Below are 12,688 nucleotides of genomic sequence, written 5' to 3' on the forward strand. Positions count from 1 at the left end.
TATCTTTAAATTGATATGCAAATCCCATAGAATTCATCATAGGCAGTGGTTAAATGTTGCTATGCTCAGCATCTTTTTCAATGAGTTCTATGATGCCCTACACTGTGATATTAATTTGTTTATCACAAGTGCTTTGCAACCCTTTTTATTCTCAATGTGAAGAACCTTATTGTATAATCCTCATGGAAGGAGGATTAATTGAATGGCCGTTGTATTAAACCGCATTGCTGAGTGAGTGCATATAAATGGGTTTAACAGACTCGCATGTCTTTTTTTTTTCTTTTTTTTGCCGTTTCACTAATGAACCACCCTCAGCATCCAACGTAGCACATAGGAACCAACTTTCATGGTCTAACGAGAATGCTTTATCTTTGCTTTTTAAAGTCGCAATTGTCCTCAAATGGAACTGGAATAACATGTTACTCAATGATTTATTGCTTGGACCCATAGCCCACTTTGCTGCCCACGTCTCCGCTGATTTGGCCAAAATGAAAGCAAAAGAGGGAATAGCTTTGGTTTGGATTAATATTAATAGACTCTTGTCCCTTTCAAGGATTCTACTCGCTTCTAGAGATGAAAATGGATGCCTAGCTTGGTTATTTAATCACTCTTTCGCCGAACGTTAATAATTTAGTTGCACATGGGACACAACATAATAGTGTGACTCATAGATTTAGTCCCATATACCGTAGGTACAGTGTAAAGGGGTTTCCTCAGCAATTATACATAAGTAATGTTGTATGTTTAACATTACTTTATTATTGATAGTCGGGCTTTTCCATAATTCAGTCAAAATGTAGCATTGAGGCATCAGAGCAAGCTTTATTCAAGGAAGGCTCAAAGGTGATTGTTAAAAAACAAGTGAACACGTGCTAAGCTAATAGTGCTAATACATTATTTAGCTTCACGAAAAATAAGGAGACACAAAAAAGCACTAATCCATTCTAAATGGTGTGAGCCATGTCCCCGATTTGTCAAATAAAACATTTTTTCTCTCTTCTAAAAAACATGCTGAATTGTCACAATTTGGTCAAATTAGTTTCAAACCACACACAAAAAAATGTACAAAAATGGTTCATGTATAATACCAGGCCCTACAATGCTGTGAGATTAACATTTATGTTGCGACTGAGGCTCAGCAAAAATGTAAACATTAAGCTGATTATTTTCCCAAACTTGGCAGCCACTCACAGCCATAAAATGATCGTAACCACTTTATTGACATTTTTTGGTTGCTATATAGTTATTACACTGGCGCTAGAGTCTGTGCGAAGTAACCTACGATGGCAATTAAAATCAACGTTCACACCAATAAATAACCCTTCTTTTTTTTCCAAAGGCCTTTAATGGAACATAAAGAAGCATACTGTCTGGTACTTATCATTCTTTTGTACTTAGTACTTACTAGAACATTCTTGTTTCTTGTACCCCATCTCAGATGGTTACACAACAGATGACATTGAGTTCTACTGGCGAGGAGGGAACAACGCTGTGACCGGCGTGGACAAAATTGAGCTGCCACAGTTCTCCATTGTAGACCACAAGCTAATATCCAAGAATGTCGTCTTCTCGACAGGTGAGGATCCTGAATCCCTGGAGAGAACTAAGAGTCTGTGAAATCGGTATTTGATTCAAAGTCTTGAAAATTCAAAATGAAGGATTAGCCTATGTCAAGAGGTACACGAGACTTTAACAGGGTTTCTGCGGTATCAGCAAACTTTTTCCTTTCAAATTAAGAGATCAATTGGAAAATGAATCGACTTTTTTATTTTGTTAGGTTTTACTGTCATTAGCGATGCAAGAAAAACAATTACAAATGACAGGAGAAATATTTTTTGTTGTTTCTGAAAGTTTTTGCAAACAAAACAACAAAAACAACTTTTTTCTTTTGCACTTGCATTATAGAGCAAGAAGGTCAAATGCGCCTAATGTCACTATCCAAAATGGCCGCCATACACTATCTACAGTTGTCACTGAATAATATATGTGTTGTGACACCACTATAAGTTTAATAAATCAGACATCGATGTCACAACACTCCGTTTTAAGTATCTTTATTGCATCCAAAAATTGGTTTGCCTTTGTTAGTGGTTACTTGGCTGAAAAACTAAAAAAAAAAAAATCACAGAGGTTACATCACTGAAAAAAAGAGGTTGAAAACCACTATCAAACCCAATTAGAAATGATGTTTGAAAACCAACAATAAATAAATTAACTGTTAATTTACCCAAAAGTCAATCTACAAACTTTAATTTCATTAAGTTGCAACAGCTCTGAAACGAGGATTTGAATGCAGCTTTTTATTTCATTATTATGCAAGCAAAGTGATTTCACTCAAATGGATCGGGAAATCTCATCTCTGCTAATTGCTTGTACTATAGCTTGTAAAGATGAAAACATTCAAACTGAGTTTATACCCCTCTGAGATGTAAGACGCCATGACTTATTTAAAAGCAATAAACAAAAAGAATGTTGTCTGATACAATGAAATATTCATGTTTTCCATGTTTCCAAATTCATGAGATGGTCGTGAAAGCAGGCAACGTAAGTGTAAGCGGAACACTGGATCTGCTGTATGTTCAATCCGGGTTTGCCAGAGTTAACAATTAGTGGCAATTCAATATAGATTTTTCCTCCAGCCCTATCCATTCATATATACTTTTTTGGGAGGGAAACCTAGGTCCCCTTTATGTACAAAAATTGTGAAAATGTGAAAAGTAACTATGCTGAAATTGAATTAGAAATATTTTATTTGTCAGTATTATGACTTTTGAAGATATTAGCATTTTTGGAGTTCAGGCTAGACCAATCCAATTCCCAATTCCCTTTTTTAATGGCAGTAAATGAGCCCGACATGGGCTAAATTTGACATGCATAGGGTGTACCTCTCCACCTCCCGTTTGCAAGGGACGGCAGCGTGGCGAATTGAAAGTCGTTATCTTTTGACAAGCTATGCAATATTTTTGCCTTCGAATGTTTTTTTTGCATGCTTTTCCTTTGATATTACACATTTAAAAACATCAAAAAGCTTGAGTTGAGTCAAAAATTCCCACAGGGGTATATGGAAATTTTCTATCATCATTTTTCCATTTCTTCATAAAATACATATTTTAGAACACATACCATGATGGGTCCAGCGTCTCTCCCCACGTCGATGCACACATTTCGCCTTCCTCAACACTCAAACGCATCAGCTACCGTAATATATGTCGTATCGACACAATGCCCCGCTTCTTTGACTTCAAAATCAGTTAGAATTAAGTTGCCCTTAGCGCTGACGGCTCCGGAGTTCCGATGATTTGATAAACATCTCCCGGGCCGGGTTGAACCTCTTTCCCGGCCGTATCTGGCCCGCGGGCTGTATGTTTGACACCCATGCCTAATAGCGTGTCAATAGCAAAATGGAAGAAGTGACCCTGAGATGGTTCAAAGATGCAACATCAGCAAGTGCTTGGCGTTTACCCAACACGGGTGTCAAATTTACCGTCAAGGAGAATCAATGTCATTTTATCTAATGAATAACGTATAGCATTTGGCTTTGTTGTGTTACTTTCAACCTACCGTGTTTCTTTATCTTGTGAACTTAAACCTTCGTGACACTCACGGTGCCTCGTGATTAAATGAAGTCAATTAAATAGCAGACGTACACAGCGGCCCGACGGACTCTTAAGTGTTTTCATGTGTAAATCTTGTCCTTTGGGCCCTTTTCTGTCGACATGACTTTCAAGTAAATTGCGATTCCGCGTGATGCTCTTCCAAGACCTTTTGTGTGACATTTTACAATTCGGTTGAAATGTGGCAAAAGGCGCTCTTTGACAAAAGCAATTAATGAATACAATGCATCTGGAAAAGCTTTCGTTTTCACCTGCGTTAACGGAACTAACTGCCTTCCCTGTTTGGGATGTAAAACTTAAAACCACAAAATGTGTTTTTTCCTTGGATAGTGAGAACAATTTAACCGAACAGTTGGGCTTACTGTAACACGCTTTGGGTGGCTGTCTTTTTTTTTTTTTTTTTTTCATTCTAAAATAAGCGGAGTATTTTTCAGACCATAAGACACAGAGGTTTTTAGAGTGCAGTCTCGACAAACTGGTGAACTTTTGCACACTTCCCAAATGAAAGCATCACTGACCATTACGGAAACAAATCAAATACATCTAATTTTATTATTACTCTTAAAATAAGTCTGTATTTTTGCTCATTCATAATATACTATTTTTCGGACCTTAACTCATTCAATGCCATTTTTTTTTTTTTTTTTTAAAGAGTCCAGACATTAAATCCCATATACTTGAGTTCCTTATCGATACTTTAGAATGTACTTAAGTATCGATTTTATACTCAACTATCTGGAAATGAATGTCCTTAATATCGGACCTTAACTCATTCAATGCCAGGGACGTGTTTTCACGTTTGACAGTTAAGTATTACATCAATACTTCAATGAATATTGCTACCCTATTTTAATCTTTGACAAATTATTTTACTTTCAAGACGCCACTTCCTTACATCTCCACAAACACCAATTTCAGAATAGATTGATTGAGTCCTAAATGTTGGCTTTCTTTACTCTTCCTTATTTCCAATTATGTAGGAGCTTACCCCCGGCTGTCCTTAAGTTTCAAGCTGAAGAGAAACATCGGATACTTCATTCTGCAAACATACATGCCGTCAATCCTGATCACCATTCTCTCCTGGGTCTCCTTTTGGATCAATTATGACGCGTCCGCTGCCAGAGTGGCCCTGGGTAAGTCCGGTACACTTCTGCGACACCACCAAAATGGATGTCATCAGGTTTGAGCTATTTCGGGGGTAACCGTTTTCCCCTGTCAACTTCCATTATGAAAATCACAACGCTTGGGAGCTTTCTTTACCGTTTGTTGTAAGCTCCCTGTCGTCTTCCGAGCCCACGCCATCCAGCTCGCTTCGTCCGTCCTTCTACTCATCCCTCCATTCGGTCGACAAGGCAATTTCGCAGATTGAAGACTGAGCTGCATTTAGTGATTTAGGGGGCGGGTGGGGGTCGGGGGCATTTACAGGATTTAATGAAAAAAGGTAATGCCTCATAATGGGAACAGGTCATCTCGGCGATTCAACGTGTTGTCACCCCTTAATCTATAGAAGATTCACAAACATTGTTCTGATTTTAGGTTTCGAAACAGACTTGCGTTTTTTTGGATCCAATTTTGGCAATGATCAGCTTTGTGACAGACGGACAATAAAATAACTAGCTAATTGTTAGCAGATGTATGAACATTTGAGAACGTTCCGGAAGTTGACAACACGTTTAATTAATCGCATATCTAAAACCATTCAAGGTTGTCAAACTCATTTTTTATCATGAGCCAAACTGTCATTGTTTCTGTCAGAGGGGCCATTATATCTTTAACCCTTTACTGGGCACAGCGACCGCTAGTCGATAGTCTAAACAGGCAAAAAGCGTCCATAACAGCTATTGCTTAAATTCTAACACACCCCTTAATTTCGATAAAATCTTGAAAAAATTTGCAAACGTGGTATTTCAGTAAGAAAGTTAAAGAATTTTTCAGGCCACATAAAATGATATAGCGGGCCAGACGTGGCCCCCGGGCCGCGGGTTTGATATGCATTTGAATGAGCCACCTCACGCGATCAGAATATTTTTAGTTTCTGGAAAACTTCTTCTTTGAAAGTCACTGCAACCTAAAGTCGAAGCAAATTTCAATGCAAGATCAATCTCTTAACCATCCCCGAAGCGTTCGAAAGCATTGACATTTTTTTCTCAGCAGGAACCCTTGCCTAACGAACAAGGCCAAGGTTGACTTTGGAATTAAAAATGTAAAATTAGCTCACTTCCAGATGCTAGATTTAAAGTTACCGCGCTAAGCCACTCAATTTCACGGACTCTGACAGGATCAATAAAGCAAAGACGGAGTCTCGTAAATAGGAATAAATCTACCGTTGCGCCACTAGCCCTCTCTTGAATAAACGATACTCTTCTTTCCCGCCAGGTATTACCACGGTGCTGACTATGACTACCATCAACACCCATCTGAGAGAAACGCTTCCCAAAATCCCCTACGTCAAAGCAATTGACATGTACCTCATGGGTTGCTTCGTCTTTGTGTTTCTGGCTCTGCTGGAGTACGCGCTGGTCAACTACATCTTCTTTGGACGGGGCCCTCAGCGTCAGAAGAGGGCCGCCGAGAAGACGGCTACAGCCAACAATGAAAAGATGAGAATGGATCCAAACAAGGTACGACGTCCGCTTGCTTGATTGCATTCTGTTAGAATAGATTGAACACTAAGATTCTGTTTTCAAAGACTTCTTCAAGTTTATTTCAACTCTCTAAGGACCTATAAGGAGGAACATAAGTTCTTTGCCAGCTTATTCCCGCCTACTTTGTTTTTTATACGTAACCGTGGCGATTGTATATGCGCTTGTAGTGGCTGGTGGGCAATGTCGTCGGTCGTGATGACACTTTGTACGCCAGGATGAAACAAAGGGATCTGGATGGTCATGACTCAATGTGGGAGCCGATTTTTATGGACGACGCCGCCATCGGACTCGGCGAGCAAAAGAATAAGGTGGGTGCGAACCGATGTCGTATATTTGCCGCACCGTCTCAAAGTTATTGATATTTTATGAGCCAAGGTTACTGAGAGGTTTATGATCTACACGAGGCAGTAAATATCAGTTTAAAAACTACCTGCTTTACACACCTCCGGCGAAAATGGGAAGAGGTTATGTTAAAACTGTTAGCAAGATTTGAATGTAGCTTCACTCCAAAGCCACGCCTCTTCTTAAAATGACCAAGCGTGATACCAGTGGCATTTAGTGTAGTTTTGTTCAGGAAAACGCACCAAGTAATATCGAAATCACTATTATGAATGTTACGCTGCAAAAGTTTGTTTTACATTTTTCTCAAAATAGCCATGGAGGCAAAAAACAAACATAGAAAAATAAAAAACAAGATTTTGACCCCTGGTGTTTCGAACGTTGTTGCTTGCGTGATTTATCGCATTGCGGACCGACATTAGAGCTATCAAATGAAGCCGTGAATAGGTTTATCCAACATTACGCATCCATAGACAGGCCATGACAAAATCGGCGTTTCTCTTCACCAGATGGACCCGCATGAAAACATCCTGCTGAGTACTTTAGATATCAAGAACGACATGGGGATTTCCGAGCTGGCCCTGGGTCTCAATGACCCGCGGAACACCATGCTAACGTACGACAGCTCAACCCTGCAGTACCGCAAAGCCGGATTGGCCCGCCACAACTTTGGCCGAAACACCTTGGAGCGCCACATGACTCAGAAGAAGAGTCGACTAAGGAGGCGCACGTCGCAGCTCAAAATCAACATTCCAGACTTGACTGATGTCAACTCCATAGACAAATGGTCGCGGATGATTTTCCCAACTGTCTTCTCCTTTTTCAACATTGTTTACTGGCTTTACTATGTTAATTAGGACAGCAAACTGAAAATATTTTGCTAAATTTTTCTTTGTATTTTATTTCCGCGTTATTTTCGCGTGTCTCGTGACATGGACCGACGTACTACACCCAGGACTGCATTCGTCATGTCTTGATCACGTTTGCTGACTTACTGTACACATAAAAAAAAAAAAAAAAACTTACAGAAGGGAGATAATCATAAAAAAGGTGCCTGTTCTAAAGTCATTGTTTAGTTCTTTGAAACTATACTTTTTTTTTTTTTTTTAATACACTGTACATATCTTTTTTGTCTTATTTTCAGTACAGTCTGTTATTTGCCAAATTGCATTGGTTGATCTGTTGAATTGTATTGTTTAAAACTGGTAAAAGTCGCTGTCAGATATGTGAAAAACGATTATTTTACCTAGATATGAGGGGCGGCGCAAGAGGGCCTCCTATGTGAAGTTTGCATGTGCTCCCCGTGCCTATGTGGGTTCACTTCGTGTACTCGGGTTTCCTTACAAACATGCATGGCAGGTATATTGGACATTCTAAATTGTCCTAAGGTGTGATTGGGTGCGTGAATGGTCGTTGGTCTATGTGTGCCCTGCGATTGGCTGGCAACCAGTTGAGGGCGTACCCCGCCTACTGCCCAAAGAAAGCTGGGACAAACGCCCCTCCGCGACCCTTGTGAGGATAAACAGTCAAGATAATGGATGGATAATTATATATATATATATATAGATATAATTATTTTCTATTATAATTGTTGAAAAACACATTTACTGTACACATTATTTTGTTCACATTTGCTGGACACTATTTAAAACAATTTAAATCATCCAGTTTGTTTTCCCATGCGTAGTACTGACAAATGTGTCGAGTTGTGTCATATTTCTGTAACGGGCACATACTATCAATACTACTATGTGAAGAAAGTACTTTGCACACTTGCAAAAAAAGCACAAGTATCAGCTAATTACGCTTTGTTTTGTTTTTTAATGCAGACCTTTTTCCCTCACTGTGCATAAAAATGTGATTATTTCCCAATATGATCATTAACTGTAAGACGACAAAAAATACCCATATACTGTACAATATATAATCATATTTCTGTGGACTTTTATTAGTTTCTTAGTTAGAAAAAATGATTTTATAAAGCATTTTGCACACAAGATCTTAAAAGCCATAGAGGCTGCACCGTTGTTTTTAACGCTGGTGCTTGTAAAGGTCATAAAAATATACTTACTTGCGTACAACAACAACATTAAACATTTTAAATAACTTTTTTAAATGAAATTATATCGCATATATCGCCAAGAGTATTGAATATTTAGAAAACATACCCATTGTTTGCTCTTTATAAAAACAATTAACGCGGAGGCGAGATCCTATAAGAAAAATGCATCAGCAAAATAACTTCCCATAATTATATTAACTGTACATGTAAAATTCTTTTGATCTGGTATACGGTTGCGAGCATCAAACTTTGAAACCGCTGTTTACATATCAATTATTGGGATTACTCATTCATAAATTCAACTGTTGACTGAATTGGCATAGGATCATTTGTTTGTCATTTCAACAAAAAAGATATTTTAAACATGATTTCCCTCTGATAAATATGTTAAATTACAAATAGTTCATATAATGAATCCTTTTAAGACATAAATAGCAAAACCAATGTTTTATACAGCTACTAAATTTAGTTTGAGATCACGATGCCCACAAATACATGTATGTAAATATCAGGCATAACATTATTAATCAATTATGTAACCACTGTAGATAAACACACGTAAGCTTTCTACAAAACAAACAAAATAAGATTTTCACTACCATTTATACTGTAACATAAATAGAATGCCTCATCAGATGTTTGACAATGTACATAGTATATTTTAGCGTCACATGATTGCATTTTTTGTTCCCGTTGCTTTGTTTGCAAAAACGATTGGGTGGTTTGTTTTGTTTACATGTTCTTGCCAAAATTTATATTTATGAATGTAGAAGTTTTATGATTTATGCGGCAGTACATACACAAACATTTGTTCTACCGAGGATCACCGAAATCGTACTTAGCTAACTTTTTAAATAGTCGCAAAAGGGTGAGATGGAGTAGCCCAAAAAATTCATCTCAGGTCAGTAAAATATACACAACTAAAAATATCACTTTCACATACTTTAATAATGCCAGACGAGTTGTTTCAGATGTCTGTGTGGATTATTGTTTTATTATTGTAAGATCGTTTCATTATACGCAGTGGCTGTCTGACATTAGATTAAAAAATCAATTTTATGTGTCATTATATCTGAAAGGTTGCTAGTAATTGCTTACAAATATTATTGTCGGACTGAAAAAAATAGATGTTTTTTCAAGACTTTTTTTTGCTATTTTTTTTATGAACAGTACAATTGTTTTGGCAATTATATGACTTTTTTTCCCATGGTAATTTTACATTGATTTTATTTTGAAGACCATTTTTTGTAATTGGAAGTGTAAGCAGGATAATATACTTACACTTAGAGTGTGCCATAGATCGTATGTTGGCAACCATGTTTTTTTGTTCTTTTTTTTCCCCAAAGTACACTGGCAACTGGCAAGGAAGGTCTACATCATACATTCTACACTTTAATACGTCAATGGAATTCACGGCATTTTGGTTTCATATATTTTTCTACTTGTGTAAAAAAAAGTGCAAAGACTGCTCTTTGGCAAAACCTTGTAAATCCAAATTTCACATATTTATACTATAGAAAATGACTATACTGTATATTGTCTTCTAGGGCTCTGAAAGCTGAACACGTATGCTCTTGGAAGCCTTTCAGATACCCCTTGTATAAAGTTCGGAGATTCTTTGTGGTTGTGAATAGATTCCGAACGGCTCTTGAGGTTTGTGAAAATGTTTTGGAATCGTCCCTGGGGGGGGGGAAAGGACATGCTAAAAGCCTAAATGACTCATCTTGGTGACAGTGTACTTTTGCACACACTCACAGAAGAAGCCTTAGACTCGTGCTGCCCTGGACTTTTAATCCGAGCGGCGTCAATCCTTCTTACCTTGTCAACACCGTCCACCTCCACAAATCTTCGTACGTGCCCCTCACGAGAACATTCCCGGGAACTCTGAGCTGTACCCGTCTCAAAGATACGCCCTGTAAAAGCCAATGTCTGTCTTTACAATGGATACCCATGGAAATGATAACATCATCAATAAATATTGTATACAGTTCTACACTTCAGATTGCTTCTTTGGTTTTATTTTGGCTAATGAAAACCAAAGGGTGAGCTGCTCATTATATATATTATATATATATATATATATATATATATATATATATATATATATACACCCTATAGTCAGGGTCATCTTTTTTCATGGTTTCTTTTTAAAGAAGAAAAATAAATTGTATATCAGTAATCATTCACGGGGAGGTGGAAAAATACATAAAGCTGTACGGATTTATATGAACGAACACGTACAAAGCTATGAAAACCTTGCACCACATTTGTAAAATAAGCCCTTGTGTTTATTAACACCTGAATGACTACATTTTCTTTTTATTAAGAATAATAATAGCACTTATGATACAAGTAAAGTGAGTAATTTTACTCGAAGGACCGCGGCACACCTGGAAATTTGGTGGCTGAAAGTAGAGGCCATTTCACGACTGTTGGATGGAGTTTTGGCATAATTGGTGTAACAGATATTTTGGTTAAATAGCGAATAGTTGTGCTTCTATTTTTCTGTCTAAACAACAACCTATTTAAACTGTTTTTACATGCCTTGGATGAAGATCAGATGTGTTTTTATTTTTTCTTGCGGGGTGATAAGCACAACACGATGTGTGCTGTAATGGCGCGAGCTCCAAATGTGGAGTTTAACGCACGCATGGAGCGTAGGAGTTAGCTGTAAGTGAGAGGTAAACATTTTAAGACCACAGGGGTGATGAAGTCAGGAACACACTGATCTACACTTTTCACTAATGGGCCCGCTGTGTAGACGTGAACACTTTCTTCCGTCTTTGTTCCCATGACCTTCTTCTGGTTTTCACTTTGAACAGAGCAATACAATATGCATCCCATTTTCTGCCTACCGAAAAAAAATCAAGTTTTTTTTTCTCTTGCCTTGCAACAAAGAGCCAAAAAGTTTTTATTAACGAGTCTTTTTTTTTTTTTGTGAGTGTTCCCCTCATTATATTTTCATGTGTGCTTTCTCTTTCACTGGCAAATCCCTCTGACTGTTCTTGTTTTGTTCTCGCTTGGCTGTCTTTTCTGTTTTATCGCAATTCGATTTCAATCGTAGCAGCTTCGAGTGTGTGTTACACAATGACACTCATCCACTGGTTCTCATCCTTTTTTCACTGGTCTACATACTCCTTTTGATTTTTTTTCTGCATGTTTTGCTGAAAAAATAAATGTAAAAAAGTTCTGCGCCATTCGTGTGTGAAACTAAATTTGAGGTGATATATTTCTGGCTCATCTGTTGGTAAATGTGTTGTTAATGATTGTGCATCAGAGTCAAAATAAGGCGGAATTGTTATTATTTAGCAAAGAAGTCACCATAGCGCAATTCGGTAAGAAGTAATTTCATGTTCCAATTGATTTGCTCTTAATTTGAAAAGAAAAAGTGTAGTGGTTCTTACAATTGATTAAATTATCTGATACATGCAGAAATCCTCCATTTGAGAGCCGCTGATGAATGTTTTTTTTTTTTTAATACATCAATACATCGTCCATTATGACTTTGTGACAACAAGAACAATTAAATCATGTGTTTTTGTTTTCTTTTTTTTAAATCTGTGTAGAATTTTATGATTGGGTTTCAAGCTTTGTAAAGGCAAGTAGAAATCAGAAGTCTTACTTTTTTTTATGAATTATTGTTCGACCAATTATGATTTGTCGTTGTTCCTCTCGTTATTATCTTTATTATTATTGTTATTATGACAATTGTAAACGTAAAACAAAATATATTGGAATTAATATCTTTTATCCAGTGTTATTCTATTGATAATTCAACCTCCTTTTTTAAAGGCATGACAAATTCAGTTTCCCGAACCATTTTTTGGAAGGAAAAACATTAAAAAGCTGAAGATATCAATGTTGGCCCAAGTTGATATGATCTTAAGTAACTGCTCCAGTGACACATCATCTAAATGCGGCCAAATTAAAGGTGTGACCTGTGTTCTGTCCACAAACTGAGCGGTGGTATGAGCTCATCACTTAGCAGCATGTGCATTAGCATGTGTGAAGGAAAAGAGGCACTGAGA

The 12,688-nt window shown here is 37.4% G+C and overlaps 1 protein-coding gene across 1 annotated transcript in view; it reads left to right on the forward strand.

Annotated features, from left to right (window-relative positions):
- Window positions 1–10,660, forward strand: part of gabrb2b (gamma-aminobutyric acid type A receptor subunit beta2b) — a 33,572-nt gene extending 22,912 nt beyond the window's left edge. Inside the window, exons 6-10 of the mRNA XM_088441030.1 lie at window positions 1,439–1,576; window positions 4,595–4,747; window positions 5,991–6,235; window positions 6,427–6,567; window positions 7,108–10,660. Coding sequence (XP_088297156.1) covers window positions 1,439–1,576; window positions 4,595–4,747; window positions 5,991–6,235; window positions 6,427–6,567; window positions 7,108–7,455 — 1,025 coding nt within the window. The 3' untranslated portion in view covers window positions 7,456–10,660. The remainder of the gene's footprint in view (window positions 1–1,438; window positions 1,577–4,594; window positions 4,748–5,990; window positions 6,236–6,426; window positions 6,568–7,107) is intronic.
- The last annotated feature ends 2,028 nt before the right edge of the window (window positions 10,661–12,688 follow it).

This window comes from Hippichthys cyanospilos, chromosome 18 (genome assembly GCF_059441005.1).
Source record: "Hippichthys cyanospilos isolate Australia breed blue-spotted pipefish chromosome 18, RoL_Hcya_1.0, whole genome shotgun sequence".
In the NCBI taxonomy this organism is placed as follows: domain Eukaryota; kingdom Metazoa; phylum Chordata; class Actinopteri; order Syngnathiformes; family Syngnathidae; genus Hippichthys; species Hippichthys cyanospilos.